Source organism: Prionailurus bengalensis, chromosome B3, assembly GCF_016509475.1.
Source record: "Prionailurus bengalensis isolate Pbe53 chromosome B3, Fcat_Pben_1.1_paternal_pri, whole genome shotgun sequence".
NCBI lineage: Eukaryota > Metazoa > Chordata > Mammalia > Carnivora > Felidae > Prionailurus > Prionailurus bengalensis.
Genome location: NC_057355.1, coordinates 575,836 through 597,215, shown reverse-complemented (window position 1 = coordinate 597,215; position 21,380 = coordinate 575,836). Strand labels below are relative to the sequence as shown.

Below are 21,380 nucleotides of genomic sequence, written 5' to 3'. Positions count from 1 at the left end.
CTTGAGCGAGAGAGGACAGGTTGATGAACGAACACTCGGTCACTACACTGCACGAGCTCAGTTTATGGCGGGACGAACCCGAACAAGAGCAAAGCCAAACGAGGATCCTGTGGGTTGAGAGAAAAATCATCATATCTGATTGGGAACGCGAATGTCACAAAAGAGACGGCACGAGGATGGATTTTAGTGACCTGGAGAGGAGAGGAGAGGAGAAGAGAAGGGCATTTCGGGGACAGGGTTCAGGGGCAGAGGCATGGCGGCTTCTAGAACCCCGAGTCGTGCAGGCTGGCTGAGGCACAGGCACGAAGGAACAGCGGACAGAGACCGGAAGGAAACCTCGGCATCTGGCGTGGAGGCTCACAGGGCTGGTGGAGTGTCTGTGCCCCTGGCTGGAGACGCCACGGGGACTTAGACGCGGCTGGTGTGTATTTGGGAGCAAAGGGAGAAGGGGGACTTCCTTTGTGCTGTGCAGAGCCACACTTCGGGGCAGAACAGCCTGCTCCTGCCTAGGGCTCCGGGGTCATCGTGTCCAGCCCTGGCGACCGCAGTCCGGTGGCGCTGCGGCCTGAGCCGCCTCCTGCCCTGGGCACGCCGACGGTGAGGGCCAGCAACCCCGCGGGACCCCGGGTTCCGCGCAGGGCCTGGGCCGCGCGGGGCTGGGCCTTTCCCGCCACTGGCTCCCATTGGTCCTGCGCCAGGGTTGTGTGGGGGTGGGGTGGGGGTGGGGTGGGGGGGTGCGGAATAGGACCCCGCACTGGAGCGGTGGGAAACCGGCTGCGCACACCCCGAAGGCACGACCGGGAGTGGGGAGGGCGCGGCTCCCAACCCAGACGGCCCCACCACGCACTTTATTTCAACTTTGTATCATAGTTACTCTCAAGCATGCACACAAGTACAGAGGCTGATGCAATGCTTCCCCCACTTCCCCACCGCCCCGCTGCGGCAACTGTCCGCTCCGGGGCCACTGCTGTAGCGTCCGACGCGCCCCCAGGGCCCACCCCCGGCTGCAGGAGAGCGGGCTCCGGGGCCGCAGCACCGAGACCGGGGTGCCGACCGCGGCGCGAGGCCCCGCGGGCTGGGAGCGGGGTAGCGGGTAGGGCGGCGGGGGGCGGGGGCGGGGCAGGGGGCGGGGCGGGGGCGGGGCGGGGGGCGCCCTCCCCGGGACTTCGGGCGCGCGGGCTGGGCGCAGAGCGTCAGTCTCCGCCCTGCAGCTGCAGCGAGCCCGCCGCGCCGTCGCCGCCCGCAGCCGCCCGCAGCCGTCCGCAAGCCGCCCGCAGCCCGCGCCATGCCCAACTTCGCCGGCACCTGGAAGATGCGCAGCAGCGAGAATTTCGACGAGCTCCTCAAGGCGCTGGGTAAGCCGCCGCGGTCGGTGCGCGCCTGCGAGGGCGAGCGGCCCCGAGGCGCCCCGGACCCGCGGGGGTGGGCTCCGGGACGGGCTCGGGCAGCGGGGAGTCCCCGGGGCGAGGGCGAGGGCGAGGGCGAAGGGAGCGAGCGTCCCAGGGCCACCCCGTGGGAGCTCCGGCGAGGGCAGCCCGGGAGCCGCGCGCCCCGCGGACGAGCGCTGGAGGCTGGGCGCCTTCCCCGACGGTTCGGCCTCGTCTCGTGCTGGAGCAGCTCAAGGGGGGATCCTCGCCGGAGTCCGGGACGGGTCAGGGCCTTTACACTGGGAGACTCGAGTTCACCGTGCTGCTCGGGAAAAGCCGCTTACCCCACCCCAACCCCCACCCCGAGCGTCAGCGTCTCATCTCGGAAATCCGGGCGAGGGTCGGGGGAGGAGTGGGTCCGTCCTGAGGTCCCTGTCTGTGGTCGGAGGGTTTGGAGAGTGCCGGGCCGGCCCTGGGACCTGAGCCCCGCGGCGCGGCCCTCCGGTCCCGCGCAGGTGTGAACGCCATGCTGCGGAAAGTGGCGGTGGCGGCCGCGTCCAAGCCGCACGTGGAGATCCGCCAGGACGGGGATCAGTTCTACATCAAGACTTCCACCACGGTGCGCACCACCGAGATCAACTTCAAGGTCGGAGAAGGCTTCGAGGAGGAGACTGTGGACGGACGCAAGTGCAGGGTGAGGCCCCGCAGCCGGGCGGCGTTCCGGATCCCCCCATCCCCACCCCCACCCCCACCCCCACCCCCGGGCCGCCGCAGCCTGTGGCGCGCTTTCCTTGCAGCGCGCGCACAGGCTGTTTGCAGGGAGGATTTGTGCTAGTGGGGTGCCCTGGGCTGGGGAGAGGGTCTGCCCTCACCCCGCCACGCCACGCCACGCCACCCCACCCCCGATCCGCCCCGCCCCGCCTTGCTCGCAGCCGCCCGGGAGCTGCCGGAGTCCCCGGGCGGCGGCGTCCGCAGCGGGTGCGGGTGCGGGTGCGGGTGCGGGTGCGGGTGCGGGTGCGGGTGTGAGCCCAGGCGCTGGCGCTGCGGCGCGGAGGTAGCTGCAGGGGCCGCAGGTCTGGGTTGCGCCGTCGCCACATCTCCTGTCGCAGGTGGAGCTGCAGCGCTCGCCTCCCGCCCGCGCCCCCCCCCCCCCGGGTCCCCAGGCCCCCCCGGGGACGCTCCGGATCCAGCTTAGGCAGCCTTTTGGGGAGGCACCTCTTCCTCTGGCCCCCAGCTTGCTGTCTTAAAGGAAAGGCGGAATCCTTCCAAAAGCAAGGCAGATTCTGGCGGGGAGAAGGGCTTTCTTAGTCCTCAAGAGCAAGACTTTTGTATTTCTACGTATATCGGCCCCAGGGATGAACCAGCGGACTGAAGCGAGCGGTTGTACATTCCTTTTTTAGATGGGCAAAAATTGCATATCATTAATCTCTGGAATAGAGTGGGGGGACAGATGGAAAAAAAAATCGCTGCTGCTACCTTTTCTTAAAAAAGTCTCCCTCCTATTACAGTGTTAACAACAAAAAAAAGTTGGAGAAAGTGAGAAATTGATCTTCACCTTTCCTGAGTGTTGCCTATTTGATCTGCAGAGTGGGACTCTCTGGGCACTGGGTTTGAGAGAAGGACACAGAGACACAGCCCCCAGGAGGTGACCCACGTGACAATATTTGGCCCACAGAATTGGCATGGCCAGAAAACGATGTCCGGGGTTGGAGCTGCCAGGATCTGAGCCTCTAGTCACTGTACCGTTTGTAAAAAACAAAAGAGTGGGTAGAGGTAGTAAGAGTGAAGGTCTGGGAGTCACTAGGAGACAGCCTGGCAGTCAGCAGGGCTCAGTTGGGGACATCACTGGTGGCTACTGCCAGTGACAGTGATTCCTATAAAAACTCAAAGGCTCATGCAACAGCCTGGAAAGTTGGGGCTTTTTGTTCCCCAGATGCTAGTTAGAAAGTGAGTATGTGCATATCCCATATCCCCCTCCCCCTACCCCCCCCCCACCCCTGCCCTACCCAGCTGTAGAGCATTTTGCTTTGTGCAGATACTGGGGAAACATGCCCCTTTCACCTCCCACCTCCAACATGATTCCATGTTCCTAGAGGGATGTAACCTGGAAAGTGGCAGCGTTTTATCCTCAGAGCCGGAGATCCCCGGGTTTATCAGAGCGATCTGAGGGCAAACAGAAAAGATGTCATCCCAAAACCGTGCAGGGAGGAGCACCTGGCCTGTTCGTTCTGGGGGTGGTTATAAATATGGTGTCTCGGCAGTTCTAAAATTGTATAGTTCGGATGTGAAGGTTCTTGTCCTTAATATCCCAGTTGCTTGAAGGGCTAGTCCATTTTGACACAAATGAAACCCTGCAGGCTCTAATTTTATTCCTGGAGATGTAAAGCATGGGTCAGTGGTGTGTGAGTGTGAGTGCAGGGGTGGGATACAAGGTATATTTATACCCCATAAAATCCGTGACCAGCCCTCTGGATCTGGACTCCACGGGGTGCAGCACGGGGCTGCGTGCCCCGCTGACAGGGACCATGTGTTGCTTTTCTCCACAGCAGTGACTCTGGTGTTCATTGTTGTCTCTGCTCCCGCTGCCAAGACCGTAATTAATGTCACTAATGGTTTTCCCACCCGCAGAGTTTGGCCACTTGGGAGAATGAAAACAAGATCCACTGCACGCAAACTCTCCTCGAGGGCGACGGCCCGAAAACCTACTGGACCCGCGAGCTGGCCAACGACGAGCTCATCCTGGTGAGGCGCTTGGGCCCTAGATCGAGCCCGCAGTCCCCAGATGACGCCCACAGTGGGCCGTGAGAACGCGATCCTCCCTCACCCAGAGGGACTCCGTTTGCCCTGGGTTAACATTGGAGCGGAAAGCTTGAGGTGACAGTTTAAGTCAGAGGAAATCATTGTTACGTGTGGGAGGAGCACAGTGCAGAGGCAGAGCAGGGCCAGAGGCGGGCTGCAGTGGCCGCACTGTGCATCCCCATGGCGACGCGGTGGCTCGCTCTGAGCCAGAGTGCTTGGGCTCTGGGAGGTCGCAGGGTGTTTCACTCTGCAGAAGAGTTGTTGTTTTTTTTTTTTTTTCCTTCCCCCTCCTCATCCCCCATTTTGCTGCCGGAGAAAGATTTCAGGAATTTTAATATGTCAGCACTGGGAGCCTTTGAGAGCATTTTTACCCCTAGACTTACTTATAAACTGCATTGGCCTTAGGGAGCCCCCGCACATAATGCTAATTCGGGGAGTGTCCGAGTGCAAATGTGACAGTGTGGCAGTGGGGCTTTAGAACTGGAAAAGGTGGGCTCAACTTAAAGATACTCAGATTAAAACAATTTAAACATTCCTGGCCACACAAAACGTACCTGGTGAGGCCAAGTTAGAAACCCCTGTAGTTTAATCACACACCTCCTTCTCCTTTACTTTCGGTGTTGGAGGCAAAGGAAGACGGGAGGACAGGGCAATGGTCATGTCGCTGTCTCTTTATGTTTCAGAAGAGACCAAGCTTTCCCTGAAATAACTCCACCCCGCACTGCCTCACCCCCCCCTTTGTTCTCTATCATGCATATTGTTACCATCTCCCCTCTAAGACAGCTCCTCCTCGGCCCGTCTTAGCAAATGTCGCCCTGTAGTCTTGGGTAGGGAGCCAGCAGAGTGGGACAGCCACCCTGTGTGACCTGGGCGTGGTCCTTCCCTTCCCAAGCTGTAGAATGAGGCCTTCCACTAACACGTGACCCCGGTGTCGCCCTCAGCCCTGAAATTGCATGTTGATCTTTGTCTTTACTACTTTCATTGAGGCTGCTTGAGCTGGCTTCTCCTGTCCTTCCCCCGCAATGATCCAAGTACTTTCTGCTTTTCTGGAGAAGGCACTGGCTTCCTTTGCAACCTGGTTAATGCTGTTTCCAGGGAAGGAATACTTGATGGGGTTGGGGGAGCAATCTGAGGCTGACACATGGGAGTTTAGGAGAAGAAGAAACAAAAGCGTCACCGGTACCAGAGCCAGCAAAGACCTCCAGAGTTCTGGAGCATGGCTGAGGGCCGGCCGGTTTGCTGTACAAGAAAGTGTGATTTTATTAACCTTGTAACATCCCAGCGGCCAGAGCACGGTCTGCTGGAAGGACTCCAGCACTCCCACCCCCGCCCCGTTCCGCTGTGCGTCCTTCTCTGGCTCAGCCGACGACCATGAGCCTCAGAGGGAGCATGAATTCTTGGCATCTGAGACCTGAAATACGGGCTTTTGTTTCAAGGCTTGTTATCATTAATAAACCAAAATGCAGGGAGATGCTGTCTCTTTAACAAGAGGCAAATTATCCTAGTTAAGTTGAAATAAGCTTTTCCAGTGCCAACAGCAAATTGTCCCCTGGGGCTGTAAGCCGCCTTCTGTGAAACAGTATCTTCCCTCAGACCACTCCGGAACATTCTAGAGTTTCTTTCAGGAACCTTTCAGCATGGCTGCAGGCTGAGAAAGACATCCCAGATGTGATTGGAAATGTAATTTGCTTCTTGAATCATGAAGCCACTTGTTGGCCTGGGTGAGGGGTCAGATGCTAGGGTGGTCACAGCACGCGGAAAGAGTCAAACCCCCAACCACTCCGTGGCCGTAGAGCTGAAAGGTCGGCACATCTGGAGGTGAATTTCGGTGGGCCCCCTGCCCTCCTTCCCCGGACAGAGAATTGTCTGCAGACGGAGGAGGTGTCCAGAGCAGGGAGCACAGGACAGCTGTGCCCATGTGACCAGGAGCCCCTACTTGGAAAAGAAGTTGGTGATGGGCATTTGCTTCCTTAGTGTCACTCATAACTGGTATTTCCCTGAAACGCACATCAAGATAATGTCCTAGCACGTGTTCCCTGAGAGCCATCTCACAGTCAGCTGATGGGCCCAGACCTGAAGGCCCAGGTTTATCCAGGTTCTCAGCCTCTCTGGGGCCTCAGGCCCCTCTGAGAATCTGAGAGATAGGAGCCCCCCCCCCCCCGAAAAGTGTATGTCCGCAGACATGCCCACATCAGGTCTTCAGACTGGAGAATTTTGTTTTTTTGTTTTCTTTGTTAAAACATACTGCTTTCCCTGTTGTGACCGCTTGTGAGAGCCCAGGAGGCAGGCCTGTGAATAACTGCTACTTTGGGGGAGAGTTAAGATAAACTTAACTTACGAGTGATACCATCTCAGGGCCCAGAAGGAAAATCTCTGACTGTGGAGCGATTTGTGCCCTCCCCATAGCAAACAGGTAAACAAACAAAGAGCCATAGAATTTTAGCTGGAAAGAGCCTCTGGGGTCATCTTGTTCTATTCCACCCCTCCCACTCCAAACCAGCAAGGGAGGCAGGGACGTGCGTGCCCGGCTTTCCCAGCCACGTGCTGCAGAGCGGGGTCTGGAATCCGCTGCTGCTCAGACCAGTTCTCTAGCTTGCAGGTGACTGAGTGTGGGCAGCCACTTCCTGGAAGCTTCTTTATACCCTCCAATGCTGTCCTGCCCAGCTGTCCCCCCTCTCCCCCCCGCCTCCCCCCCACTGGCTACAGCTGTCCTGGCCCCTTGCTCTCCTGAGAAGACGGAACCACCCCTGAAACGTCCAATATGACTTCTCCCCGCTTTCAGTTTAATTTTTAAAACCAAAACATTTCTTAAGTCAGCATTCACAGGCTTCAGAAACAAAGGAAAACTGCGCACAATTCTGCTCCCCAGCTGCCTCTCTGCCAGCATGGAGCTTAAGAGAGAAAAACAGAAGAAAAAAAGACCTTGGCCGTTAGCATGAGCACATGGCACAGGAAATTGAATGTCTGTTACCAAGAGTTTTTAACAGGGCAGTAAGTGGCCTTATTAGCGATATGCTTTAAACAGTTTTTCACAGGCATCTGTTCTGATGGTTTTTTCCTTTTCTGCAGACTTTTGGCGCCGATGACGTGGTCTGCACGAGGATTTACGTTCGGGAGTGAAGGTGGCCGGCTTCCTGCTGCTTTGGGGGTGGGGTGCATGTTCCCTGAGAAATGTCATAGGTCTGAGCTGCCAGTGGACCTTCCCTTACCCCATATCAACGTTAGGTGACCCCATGTTCCCTGCGACAGTGTGGTAGTGTTCCCCCCCCCCCCCCCCCCGCCCCGAGGCCTCTGTACCTCTGAGTCCCTGGCGCTCCGTAGTCTGGCATCGCATGGTTTGTCAGTCATTAAACTGGTTGGCCACATTTCAAGGCTTTTCCTGTCTCTGAACTGCCTCTTCAGTTTCAGCACGGGGTTACCGTGTACCTGCTGTCTTAGCACTACGTGTTCTGTGTCGTGGTTGCAGCCTCAGCCTGCCGCCCAGTCCCGTGCCGGGTGCATACGGCAGGGGTGGAAGCTGGGCCCCCTCCACCTGGGTCCGGACTACAGGTCCAGGTGTGCTGGGACCTCACGGCATTGTTTTCTAATTGGATTAGTCTGTATACTGGTGGTTCCCAGCAGGAAAGGGGGAGCACATTCAAAAGGTTAATTGAGGGGAGCTCAGAATAAAGGGACTGTTTACACAGGCATCTACAAGGACAGGATGAAGGGAATCGACAAAGGTAGTGCAGCACTGAGATTGGAAGTAGGGGAGCCATTACTCCCTTGCGCCTGGGACAGGGGTCCCAGACCAGAAGAGCTATAGCCTGGGAGGGAGACCACCATGTGGGAGCTGTGGCAGTGCACAGAAGAATGTAGTCACTGCCCAACCATGGCCCCCGTGTATGGGGGTGAGCGGTGGAGGGTGGAGGGTTCAGCTTGGCTTGGAGCTAGGGGGTTAAGTATCCTGACCTCCCAGCTTTCAGTCTCCGATCTACCTATGCTACCCACTGGCCAAACACAAGTGGAGCCTAGGGGTGCTGAGGGGCTGTCCCCCCTCCCAGGACAGAGTCAGGATATGTAGGTGGACAGCACTCCACAGTTGCCAACTCTTACATTGTAAAATCAGATTTCACATAAAACTCTGGATTTCTGTTTCCTGAAGAGAAATTTGGGAAAGCCTGACATTCCGGAACCAACATTCCCGCAGGGTCACAGCTGACAACTTCCCCCCCTTTTAAGTGGAGCTTGTACAGTCCACCACTCTGCGGACCCCGCCATCGTCGTCCCTGCCCTCAGTTACTTTGTTTTCCTGGCTTCTTGGGCATCTCTCCTTGCTGTCCTAGGTATGTGGGTCTTGGTGGAGCCAGGCTAGAGTTAGCTGACCAACAGGGCGCAGGTATGGACGAGGCCAGAAGGTGACCCCCAAAGAGCTCATGTTCTCGTGAGGCAGACCTTAAGGCCCAGGGGCCACTACCTGAGTGTAAATGAGGACAAATTTACCTAAAACCTCACACCTCCGAAGTCCAGGGCCCCACTTTGCAACAGGGGAGCTTAGCCCCTCCCTAATACTCTGCTGCTGACACGGAACTGTGTGGGGAGGGCTCGATGGAGCTCACACCCCGCAGCCAGGCCCTCTGTGGACTTCCTCTGTCGTGCTGCCCTCCACGAAAGCACCCGTGGCTCCATTAACAGCCCTGCTTCCCAGGCCCTGAAGTATCAGAGCAAGGGCTGGGCTGGCGTCGGAGGAGGAGAAAGACTGACACTGGGCCGTACACACTCCTGGGACCCGAAGCCACCTCTGCATGTCCCCAGAACTTCTCAAAGCCCTTATGAATACAGCCCCAGTGCCCCTCGACAGTGGATACAGACGCCAGGACACTCCTTCCATTTTGCTCTTTGGGGCTTAAGCACTTGCTAGAGACAGCCAAGCGCACACTCAGTGCCCTGCACAACACCGTGTCCTGTGGCAGAGAGCAAGCACTAGAGACGTTGCTTGGTGGCTTCTTGCGGAAAGAGGTCTGGAGTGGGGCCTGTGAGGGTGGGGAGGGTGCCAGAAGTGGTAAGCAGTGGAGAGGAAGGCCACGTGGAGGGCCAACCCGCGCGCGAGGGTGCTAGACTTGAGGGAAGTGAGGGGACCAAGCTGGCGGCCGGACAAGGGCTGGCCCGTCTGGACTCCACCGGCGGGTACTGAGTGCTCCTCCCGACCGACGGACTGAGCAAGGCCTGACATCCTGGTACACACACTTCCTGGCTCCTGCTGCAGCACCGGCTTCTCCAGACCTGGATTTGCTGCATGAGGGACACTGCCCCGGCCGTTCGGTGCCCATCCCGGGTCCTGGTTGACGGGAGCATCCATTTCCGTCCTGTTCTTCAGGACACGTCCCATAGGGCACGTGTGTTTCCTTCTGATTTGTCTTTTCGGGAGATGAAGCACAGGTACAGTGACGGAGGCTACCAGCTGTAACCCCCACGTCAGCCCACAGGCACAAGGGCACGTCTGTCCGGGTGACGACGTGCGGTCACAGCACCAGTGGTTCACTCAGAACATCGCTGTAGCCTCTTTCTCCTAAGTCCTGTTCCTTTCTCATTTTCCAGGAAAAAAAGGCACAGCGTTTCTCATTCCCTCTTGGCACACCCTGAGGGGACCCTGGTGTTCCAGGGAACGCAATCCGGGAATTGTTGCTGCAGTCTTAAGCGTGTGCACACCTTGCGTAGGATAGAGTTTACACACGTGTAGGATGAAAACCCACACAAGTATCACTGTCGGCGGACTCATCTCACTAAAAAAAAAACACTGCTCTGCACGTGACACTCCGCTGCTCAGCAATCCCCGGGTCAAACAGCTGCCCGGCGTTCAAGGCCTTCCCCGATTTGGCCTCACCCGGTAAAATAGAAAACACAAGGGCCGCCTCCTGGGCACACCTTCAGTTCGCAAGTGCCAGAAACCCCCCCCCCCGCAGCCAGTCTCAGCAGAAAGGAACGTGCTCTGCCCGGACGTCGAAGACGCCGAGCAGGCGGGGCACACCGCGAAGCCAGCTCCCTTTTGGCTTTCTGCGAGCGGTTCCGGTCACATGACCGCGTGGACCAATCACCGCTGGAGGCGGGGCGGGGCGCTTGGCCAGGCTGCGTCATGTGACCGCGCCAGGCGGGGCCAAGCCTGTCGGGGAGGCCGGAAGGCGGCGGCGAGTGGGCCGAAGTTGGCTGCACCTTGGGTAGGTTCTCCCCTGGGGCGGACGGGAAACCTGCCTGGGCTGGTTGGGGTGAAGGTTAGGTCCGTGGAGGTTCGCGGGGGGCCGAGGGCTTTACCTACACCAGTGAGCCTGGCCCTGCAGCCGCCGGGGTCCCAACCCCCTCCCGCGCCTGGGCCTCACGCACCGTTCCCGGTTTTAGTGTCCGCGATGGCCGCCCTCGGGGCCTCACCTCGCTGTCCCGGCCCCGCGCCAGCCTCGCCGTTATGGCCCGCCTGGTGCTCACAGGGCTCCTGCGGTGGTCCTGTGCCGTCACTGCACATTGCCGGGGTCTCTGTCCTGTTCTGCCCGCCTGTGTGGTCCCCGAGGCCAGGACGGCTGCTTAACCATCTCTCCGTTCCTGCAGCGCTTGGCGATGGGGGTGCTCTGTAAACATGTGCTGATTATCTGACTGATGGGAAGTCGGAATTTTCTGCAACATCCAGGCCTCCCTGAACGGATGTCCTCAAGGCAAGGCAGACGTGGGGAAGCACGTCTTTGACAACAAGGCTAGCCCTTCAGGTGGGCACAGCGTGCCGTTGGTATTCGGTCTCAAAGGCAGTCGGGCAGGGGTTCCAAGCCCCATTTAAAAGAAAAGTGAAAATGTTGCCTGCGGGGTCTCTTCCTAGCCCCTCTCCCTTGCCCGCCTCCCCCAGGAGAGGCCCCAGAAAGTCCAGGCTTGTTTTTCCAAGCTGCTCTGTAACTAGAGTTGACCATGCCACAGTATTCCGGCCAGTGAGAGTTAAGGGGAAGTCTGCTAAGGAGCTTCTGGGAAAAATGTTTTCTTCCTGATGAGAGAGGAGAGCCCGAGAGTCTGGTGTGAGATCTCAATGCCTGGAGCTGATGCAGCCGTCTTCTCCCCGTGAGGAAACGGCCAAGAGAATCTCGGAGATGCCAACCCAAAGTCGTTGGGATGATACAGTCCCTACCTCTCTGTGGAGGTATTGCTGTGATTAAAAAGAAAGAAAGAAAAAAAGCCCTTCTTTGTTTAAGCCAGTTATGCAGTGGCTTCCATTCTTGAACGTAAAAGTGTGCCTAACTAATAAACCGAGTCGCGGAAAGAAGGACAGAGGCCTGTCTTGCTTGCAGATTTCTAGGAAACCTTGTCTTCATGATGACGACCAGTGCGATGGAACACCAGCACAACGTGCCATCCTGCTCAAAGGAAAAAGTAACGTTGAAACATTTCATGCAAGATCCACTTCATTTTGTGACATCTTCCTCAGTCCCCTCTTACTTCAACCTCTTATCACCATAATCGCCAAGTGGGTGGGAGTAAACAAGGATGTGATCGGAGAAAATGTGGGGAAACAAGCCTGGAAATGCAGCCTTCACACCGCCAACCTAGCCCACCACTCCTTTCAGAGGCGTCAGCCCTGTCCGAGTGCTCTCCAGGGATTTCCCTGCCTCCGTGGCACTGTTAACCGTAACCGCGTAGCCAGCAAAGCCCTCAGTTCCGTCGAAAACATCCCTTGCACCTATGTCTGCCCTCCCTACTGTCGAGGAAACACCGTGCCCCAGGGTGAAGGAAACGCAGTCTGTCCTTGGTGAAAATTAGCCTTCGTGAAGTCCGCAAAGAGTTCATAACATGCAGCCCAGAGTGCGTTTGGAATCCCCTTTGACTGCAGACTCTTAAAGTGGACAGACAGCTGTGCTTCTCCCAATCCATCAGAGCCCCTCTGCGTTTACGCATCTCAGGTGTGGAGAGAGGGAACCCAGGAATTGAATCACCCAGGGTCGTTTTGGGTGCTTATCAAGATCCGTGGTGTCCCCCCTGCACTGCCCTGTCGTCTTATTATTATTATTGTTATTATTATTATTTCTTTTAACTCATAGAAAACTTCGAGCATATGTAACAGTAGAGGGAATCGTAGAATGAGTCCCCATGCACCCACCACTCAGCTTCAACAACCTTCAAGGCCAATCTTGTTCACTCTGTTCTCTCTTGAATTATTTTGAAGCAAATCCTAGACATTTTATGATTTCACCCAGAAATGTTTCAGCATATGTCTCTAAATGTTGATAATTGCCTTAAAAATAACTATAACGAGGGGCGCCTGGGTGGCTCAGTCGGTTAAGCATCCGACTTCCGCTCAGGTCGTGATCTCGCGGTCCGTGAGTTCGAGCCCCGCGTCTGGCTCTGCGCTGACAGCTCAGAGCCTGGAGCCTGCTTCGGATTCTGTGTCTTTCTCTCTCTCTCTGACCCTCCCCCATTCATGCTCTGTCTCTCTCTGTCTCAAAAATAAACGTTTGGGGCGCCTGGGTGGCTCAGTCGGTTAAGCATCCGACTTCAGCTCAGGTCACGATCTCAAGGCCCATGAGTTCGAGCCCCGCGTCGGGCTCTGGGCTGATGGCTCAGAGCCTGGAGCCTGCTTCCGATTCTGTGTCTCCTTCTCTCTCTGCCCCTCCCCCATTCATGCTCTGTCTCTCTCTGTCTCAAAAATAAATAAAAAAAAAAAACGTTAAAAAAGAAAAAAAAATAAAAAAATAAACGTTAAAAAAATTAAAAAAAAATACAATGATCACACCTTAAAGTTTAAAAATAATTCCTAATGTCATCAAATATCCTGTCAATATTCAAATTTTCCTCATTGTCTCATAACTTCCTTTGCCTGATTATTCAAATCAAGATTGGAAATAACCATACTTTGTGATCAGTTGATTTTCCTTTTAAGTCTCTTTTGGTCTACAAGTCCCCCTCTCCCTCATTTTGTTTTTTATGTGTATTTTTAGAGAGACTGGTTGTCCCATAGAGTTGCTTGTAGTCTGGATCTTGATGATTACATTTCCACAGTGTTGTTCACTGTATTTTTGTAAATTGATAGTTAGGTGTAGGAGTCCAGTCAGATTCAGGTTGGATTTTTCCGGCAAGAGTATAGCAGGGCTGGTGTGCTGTACTTCCTTGGAGGACCGTATGTCCAGCTCCTCTCTTTCTATGATGTTAGCAGCCGCTGGAGAGTAGATCCATGTGTTTGCTAGAGGTTAAAACATGGGGATATTCTATCATTTCTTCATTTATGAGCTAGAATACTTCCATAAGAAGTTACTCACCCTCATCTACTGTGTGGTAATCCTGAGGTGTAGTTTAATAAGAAAAGCACAATAGATGTTTGATTCTTTCCTGTATTGACTGGTTTTCAAAGTAATAAGTTGGTTCTCCTAGCATTCTTCAAAGGCGACCAATGTGTTTTGGGTTTTCTTTTTAATCTTTTTCTTTGGATATCACTATGAATTTGTAGGTTGAAATCTACCTGACACAATTCACTTCACTACAGTTATTATCCTAGCGGGTGTGAGAGGTGGTCCATATTGGCCAGTGGGAGCCTCTTCAAATTCACTCTTCAGTCTTCTGGTAGGACCGTAGATGTCTTTGATGACTTCCTTGCCACTTGGGTGACAAGATGCCCCGAGTTCATCTGGTACGTTTCCTGCTTCGGACCTGGTACCAGCCATTTGTCCTAGGAGCCCTGCTTTTAGGAGGCACAATCGAGGGACCAGGAGAGGGGTCTACTTTTGATTCTAAGACAGAAGCCAGAGTTTTAGGACCCAAGAGGCAGCTCACCAACAAAAGAGCTACTCCATAGTCCTCTGTTCCCTTTGTCTTTTGCCCAGGACGATGCTAAACAACATTCAGATGTTACCAACACTGGCCGGCCAGCTCCTTTCCTTTTTACTCAGAAATCTGAGCGGTTTCAGAGCAGCCCCTCTGTGACAGGGGATGGGGTGGAGGCAGGAGACTTGGACACATTTGCAGGCGGCTCAGCACCGAGCTCTGAGGGCAGTTGCGTCAGAGGGTGTGACTTGACGGACAGTGGTCGCTTCCAATCAAACTCTCTACCTCATGGGAGGTGGGCTTACTGTTCCATTTCTTGCTAGGAATATTAAGCACAATTTCTGGGCAAAGAGCAAATTCTCACAAGAATTCTGCAAACATGTGTTCTATCTCTGCCAACTGGGTAATTTATCTTTCTGGAAAAGATACCGACAGGACTTGGAGACGTTTACATAATGAAAAAAATAGATGACAGTCAGAGGAAACTCCTCACTTACGGTGAATGAAGGGGAGGGACTTGGGGTGTTCCTGAAGTGGACTTTGGCTCGGTCTCAGAACAGTCACACTCAGCGGAAGGGGGATTTTGGGATGCCGGCATAAAAAAAAATTAGCTTCGGAAACAATGTCTGGGAAATATTGACTCACGAACTCTTGCAAGGAATATAATGAAAAATGAAAACTCTGAGAAAGTTTGAGCAAAAATTCAATTGTCAAAGTTACATGGAATAATGTTAACATTGGTTGTTGTTTTTTTTCTCTTCCCTAGCATCAGGAGTAGGTTCAGAAAAATATTAAGTTCCCTGTGACCATTTAAAAAAAAAATAAACCAGTGGTGTGATTCAATGCCAAGAGCACATCAGGGACCAGAGCTGTAAACCCACATCCCTCCTTGGGCCTCCGACTGCCCCTCTGTGCCACACAGAGGACAGAGGCTGGACTGGCCGCGTGGGATCCGCCAACGAGAGCCCGCCGTGTCCACCCATAAGGAAATGGTTAAGTCGACCACGATAAGCCCAATCATGGAATTCTCTCCAGCTGTTAAACAGAATGAGGTAGTCATATGTGTGCTGGTGTGGAAAGATGTCCAAGCTATGTTAAGTTTAAGAAGAAAATGAGTGATGATCTAGTTTTATGGGAAAAAATAAAAACTATATGCTTAGCCCTTTCCAGGAAAAACAAAACCCTAGATGAGACACACCAAACCGTTAATAGCAGTTACCTCGGAGGACTGGCCTTTTTTACTCATTATTTCTGTATCACTGGAATTCATTTAGAATGGGCATGTATCACTTTTGAAATTTTAAACACATTTTTCATTTAAAAAGTGAGAGAGTCGGCCCTCTAGGTGTGGGTTGGAACCCATGAATCTGAATTTTTATGAATTTTTTGTTTTCTAAGTGATTTCAGATAGAACGACTGAACCAATGTCCTCGAGTTCTCTTGCAGCTCCAAGACTTGACCCCCGCCCCCCCAAGTTCATTTGACTTGTGACCTTGGAAATAGGAAGAGAAGGACCAAACAAGAAAAGGAGACAGCAAGACAGAAGGCATAGTATTGGAAGCACGAACAATGACAGCACTGTTTCGGCTCCCCGTTTCCAGCGCCCCCTTCACACAGGTGCCCCGTGTGACACAGACAGCAGTCCTGGGGCAGGACAGGCATTACCGGTGTCCCCGTTTGCATGAAGACACTCAGGCTCAGAGTGGTTAAGTCGCCCAGCTGATAAATGGCGACCATTTACAACCTCAGGCTGTCTGGCCCCGGAGCCAGTGCGTTTTCCCCTGCATCCGCCATCAGGGACGTGAAATATTTTCCTTACTATGGCCGTCAAGGATTGTGTTTGTGGTTTAATGGTATCGATGGGAAAAGGGGGGGAAGGAGGGAGGAAGAAGGCATAGCATAACTGACGTTTACTAAGGGCTCTCTGTGTTCCAGGTCCTGTGCTAAGCGCTTTTCATAGCATGACTTTTAATCCTACAGTAGGCAGCCGGGAAGGTACTGTTTTCACCCCCATTTTACAGATGACCAAACTGAGGCTCAGATTAAATAACTTTGCCCTAACTGAATAAAAGTTGGTAGTGGGACTGAACCCAGGTCTTCCAGCTGAAGGCAAGCCAAGAGCAGGGAGGTGGGGAGAAGGAGAGGTGGAAACGTTGCTCAGGCTCCACGGGGCGCCTGTGTCTCAGGGCTGTCATCGCCCCACACAGCAAGAGTCCCAGGGGCCTTCGTGAAGGAAAGCGCAGCCTTACCGCCCGGCCCAGCCGTGCCGGGACGCGAGCCAGCCTCCCTCCCTCTCGTGGTGGATTTCCTTTGCCTACGATGATAGGTATCCAGTTTCACCAAAGGTCCCCAGCTCCGGGATCTGGTTTTAATCAGGAGCTGCAGCTGAGCCCTAGCGCGGTTGTCCTCGGTGAGGCCCAGATGGAGCCCAGCCACCTTCTCGTCCCCAGAGGTCTCCTGGAGAAAGAGCTTTGGCCTTGGGTAGTGGCCCTCTGGAGGCGCTGTTCAAGGCCCCTTCCTCTGGGCGGTGTCTCCAGCGGCTGGGCAAAGGGACACGGACAGAAGATCCAGGGGATCCAGCCAACAGCCTCTCATGACCAAAACGGAGGGCTCGCGTTCCTCTGTGATCGTCGCACTGTGGTGCTCTCCCCTGCACGTCCTCCGCCAGCCTGGAAGGGCAGCTTGGCCAGACCTGCTGCTCTGGTGGAGTCTGTCTCAGGCCAGATGACACAGACGAGGAATCACATCGGGACAGCTGTGTGGCCATGTCTGAGGCAGAAGCCATGAACCTGTGGGCACACGAATAACTTCTGGCGTATCGCCGCCAGTTCACGGAGAAGTAGGCGTTTGAACTAGGAGACAAAGGGTAAGGTGGGTTCACGCAGTACTGAAGCGCCAGGTCAAGGGAAGTGTGGTGGACTTGGTGGCACCCCAGCAGTAGTCCACACGGCCGCCTCCACCTGAATTAGATAAAGGGGCCCCCTCTGGGCAGACACAGAAGGCATCCCGTCCCCTGACTGTGCAGTGCGCGAAGTGTGCAACTGGGCCATGACAGCTAAATTTTGTCTTCCTTTCACGTTTTCTTTCTCCCTTCTGGTTGTGGAATCCCCCCCCCCTTTTTTTTTTAAATGAAGTGATTCTGTGTGGCTACAGTGAGGCTGACTCTTAACCCCGATCTGGGGTCAGCATTTGATCCCGTCAAAGTCAGTCAGAATACCGCATCTTCATGGGCGGGGTGATTGGTTCTGGGAAGGGCATGTGATCCAAGTTAGGCCAATTAGAACCCTCTTTGGGGCTGCAGTCCAAGCCTTCAGGAAAGAGATGCCCTCTTTTGACTTTTTTGGTTTGCCGGCTCTGAGTGTTAGTTAAGCCTGGAGCTTTCGAGCCTTCGGGTGTTACTTTTGGGGAGACGCTGTCTGAGAATGAAGCCAACACAGAAAAATACGCAGCTGAGAAACAGAGAAAGCGAGAATTCTGGTATTGTTTGATACTCTTTAAACTCGCTCCTAGAACATTCCAGTTACAAGAACCAGTAATTTCTCTTTTTTGTTTAATCTAGTTTGAGTTTTTATGCCTACAATCAGAAGAACTAACCATTATGGAAAGAATTGCTGGGATTCAAGCCAGTGGACCCAGAGCCTTTAGTGCTTTGAAAACCCAAACCAAGAAAGCTCTGGCTGGGGGCCTCGAGGCTTTCTACATTGAGAGCCGGGGATGAGAACATAGGGGTGGGGACCGGATGGGGCTCCACTCGCAGCCCTGCCCAGGTGGCGACTCCCTGTGCGCTCACTGCCGCCCCAGAGCCAGGGGAGGGGGCCAGGCAGCTGGGACGTGGGCTGGCTACTCCACCCACGATGGGGCTGAGCCTCAGCTGAGGGGCTGGTGTCTGAGTTTGGGGCGCAGCAGGGCCCCGGTGTCTGGGGAGGACCAGGGGCAGACAGCTGCCTAGTGAGTCAGCAGGAAGACCGTGTTTGGTGAGCTCCTGGGAAATCTGATGCTCTCGTTTCGTGTAAGGCAGTCCACTCTCATGCCCCTGGGCCTTTGTATGTGCCCATCCCTCCGCCTGGGACACCCTCCCCACTTTGTCATCTGACAGACCTCTAGTCTGCCTTCGAAATTCGGCTTGAGGGACACCTGGGGCATGTGTGAAACCGCGGGTGCAAACTGCCCGCCTCCTCCCGTCAGGAGGTGTGCGTATGTCCTCATGCCTTGGTCGGGTTGGTCTTCTGACATTGACTTTGACCGGCCCTAAGTGTGCGAGGTGATGCTGTGTCTCCTGAGGCTCAGTCCGTAAAGGCCATGCGGCAACCACCGTGCTCACTCGGGGCACTTGTTCTGGAGTCCCGGAGACGCCATGAGCCCGAGACCATGCTGGGGAGCCCACACGGGGCCCCTGTGGTTGACACTTCCAGCCGGGCCCACTCTTCACACAGACTCATCTTGCCCAGACATCACAGAGCAGGGTGGGCACAGCCCCACGGTGCCCGGTCCATATTCCTAAGCCACAGAATCTGCAAGCACATGGAGGCTGCTCTGGAGCAAGAGGTGACTGGAACTTGAGCCTTGACTCGTCCAGGAAAACTTCAGTGTGTTTTCCTCGGTTTTTCTTCTCTCCCCGGAGTTCCTCACGCGTTGCTCGGGCAGAGCCTTGACCAGCTGTAATTGTTTCATTACGTGCCTGTCTCTTCTGCTGGACCGCGAAGTCCCAGGGAGGTCAGGGACCAGGGAATAGGAGGTAGGGACGTGTGTCCGTCTCCATGCCCGGGGGCTGCACTTAGGAAACACTAGCAGAGGGAGAGGGAGACAGGGTGGCTTGGGGAAGCTCTGTGCAGGCCCCGCCGACACAGGCAGCAGGACACACGCAGGCAGGGGAGCGCTACGGGACCCTACCGGACCCTAGAGGTGACACTCTGTACTGGGGGTCACGGTGAGACCCCCGGCAGGATAACCTGAAGCCAGCGAGGTAAACGCCAGCCGCAGGCTCCCGTCTGCACGACCGTGGGCGGCATCAGTCCCACGGGGGTGGAGTGGCCTCCGCCATGTGGTGAGGAGAGATCTGGGGCCAGGAGCCCTGCCTGGGTCATCTCCTGGACTCCCCTTAGAAACAAAGGCATGAGGGGCACCATTCGGCCGTGGATCTGGTTGTCGTGATCCTGCAGGGCACCCAGTGAGTGGACTGCTGAGCAGAGGCTGTGCCAACAGCTCATCTGCCGACAGACTGGAGAGCCCCGCCTCGAAGGAGCTGCAGGCTCAGGCCCAGGGAGCCTGTCAGTTTCTTCTCTCCGGACGCGCACTCGGAATTTAGCCAGAAAGGAGTCCCGTGAACGTGGTAGCGGACGGTTCACCCCACTGCGCACCTGCCTTGAGTTCGGAGGGAGCTGGCCAGGCGGGTCTCCACCCGGATCTCGAGACAGAAGGGCTGGCCCCGTGGAGCCCACGCCCCAGGCCGGCCCTGGCCAGACACGTGGGCGCCCTCATTGGAGCCTTGAGTGGCCGGTGAGGTTTCGGGACGGGGACACTTGAAGACAAGGAAGAGGGGACTCGTGTTTTAGCCAGAAGCTGTTTTACAGTTGTTGGCACTTTACCCTCATTGTAACTGATGAGATATTCACGGTCCTGCCTCGTAGCCAACCAAGCTGCAGTGGACGGGTTTCAGTAAGGGGTGCTGCAGCCCATTTGGGGTCCCCTGAGGGGTGGGGGGGTGGGCAGTGTGGATGGGCAGAGACCCCTGGGCCGGTGGCCCCGCTGCTCCTGTCCCCCAGTGAGAGACCTGGGTGAGCCTGACTCTGTGGCCCACAAGCTGCACCCTGGCGCTCCCAGAGCCCGTCTGGTAAGCAAGGGTTTCAGGTGGACCTTCCACTGCCCCCCACGCGGAGTGGTGAATACAGAGCGTGTCTGCGGGCCACCCGAGGCTCCGGGCTGCGAGCGGGCCTCTGTGAAACGGGCTGTGAGATGGTGCGGCAGGATGCGTCCCCTCCAGCTCGTGCTCCCCCCTCTGCCCTCACCCAGCCCGGCGGGGAGAGGGGCGGTTTGAGGAGGACACTGGCGGAAGAGGCAACAAGAACTGCTGCGCTGTCCCCCGGGGGCCGTTACGGGAAGTGTGGGGGGAGATCTAGCAGGCGGGATATTTTCCAGTGAGAAAACACAACAGCCTTGCCCTTTCCAGTGGACCCACTGTGAATGTCAGGCAAGCATCTTGCTTCAAATAGGCCGTATGTGCTCATGGTGCAAAATTTAAAAGCCCTGAGGGGTCCCTAACATAAACTAGGTCTCCCTCCAGATCCCTGACTCCTGGAAGCAAGCCCTGTTAGCACCTCTTATGTGGCCCCGGGGAGGTTCTTTGCATTTCCGGAAGACACTTGTCATGCCGCCTCCCAGCTGCACTCCGTGCGCCCTCCTGCTCTCCTCCATACCCCAAGAGGCCGATCCTTACAGGCCCCCGTTTCCCAGGCTCCTGGGGCAGCCACTTGGGCTTGGGCTCAGCGGAGGCGAGGCACGGCGGGAGGTCTGGGGTAGGGGGGAAAAGCCCTCGCTTCCCCTTCTCTCCGCGTTGGGCGGCCTCTCCAGCCGCAGCTGTGTGTCCTCCAGGGATGGGGGACGGCTCTGCAGCCCCTCAGCTCTGCCCGCAGCCTCGTTCTGCTTTGCCCTCCGTTTAGGGTACAGCGGCTTCCCCTGTGGCCCGTGCCGGGGCTGCCCCCCCACCCCCGGCTTGCCTCCTCAACTCTGGTACCACTTGCCCAACCCAGTTTCCTGAATTGAGTTCTCTCGGCCCGAAAAACCTTGAATGGAATCTATTTTTCTAATCAGACTGATTCCCTCTTTCTTAAAGCTCCCGGTTAACTTCAAACTCTCACAGATTCACCTAAGTATTTCCCTTTTTGTCCACCCAAACTGTGACTTTTAAACATGGTTCTGCATCTTCCTTCTGTGTTTACTGATGCACCTTGTAGGGTTGTTGTTACTTTTTTGTATCAACATAGAGCTCCCTGGGTTTTTTAATGGCCGCATAGGGTTCCTTTTGTTTGAGCAGTCCCCATGATGAACGTGGAGACTTTTCTAGGTTTTGCTATTAAAAATAACTTCTGGGTGAACATCCTTGGGCACAACTCATGTCATCCGTGCGGAGGTCTCTCCTCAGGACACATATCTAGGAGTAGAAGTGCTGAGTGGGCACATTTGGGATTTTGACAGATGACAGCTTAGCTTGCCCCGCAGAAAAACCGTGTGGACGCACAGCCCCCCCCAGGAGACGTGCCAGCCCGAGCAGGCCCTGCGTTGAGAGATTTGTGAGCCCCAGGGGGTGTGTAAGTGTCTCGAATACTTGTCACGTGAAATCAGTACATGGAGAAGTGCCATGGGCGGCTCTGCCACCGACAGGCTGGATAGCCTCGACCAAGTCCCTTGGATTCCATGATCTTGGAGACCCTCCCCCTCCTACCACCTGGGATCACG

General features: G+C 55.4%; 1 protein-coding gene and 1 long non-coding RNA gene across 2 annotated transcripts in view; both read left to right on the top strand.

Annotated features, from left to right (window-relative positions):
• Positions 1 to 1,222: 1,222 nt before the first annotated feature.
• On the top strand, positions 1,223 to 7,531 carry CRABP1 (cellular retinoic acid binding protein 1). The gene is made up of 4 exons (XM_043554575.1): positions 1,223 to 1,355; positions 1,883 to 2,061; positions 3,996 to 4,109; positions 7,236 to 7,531. Exons 1-4 carry the CDS (start codon positions 1,286 to 1,288, stop codon positions 7,284 to 7,286), a joined length of 414 nt encoding a protein of 137 aa, XP_043410510.1. The 5' UTR covers positions 1,223 to 1,285; the 3' UTR covers positions 7,287 to 7,531.
• A 2,763-nt stretch (positions 7,532 to 10,294) lies between these two features.
• LOC122468156 overlaps positions 10,295 to 21,380 on the top strand; it is a 29,591-nt gene continuing 18,505 nt past the window's right edge. Inside the window, exon 1 of the long non-coding RNA XR_006293140.1 lies at positions 10,295 to 10,360. This is a non-coding gene — a long non-coding RNA (uncharacterized LOC122468156). The remainder of the gene's footprint in view (positions 10,361 to 21,380) is intronic.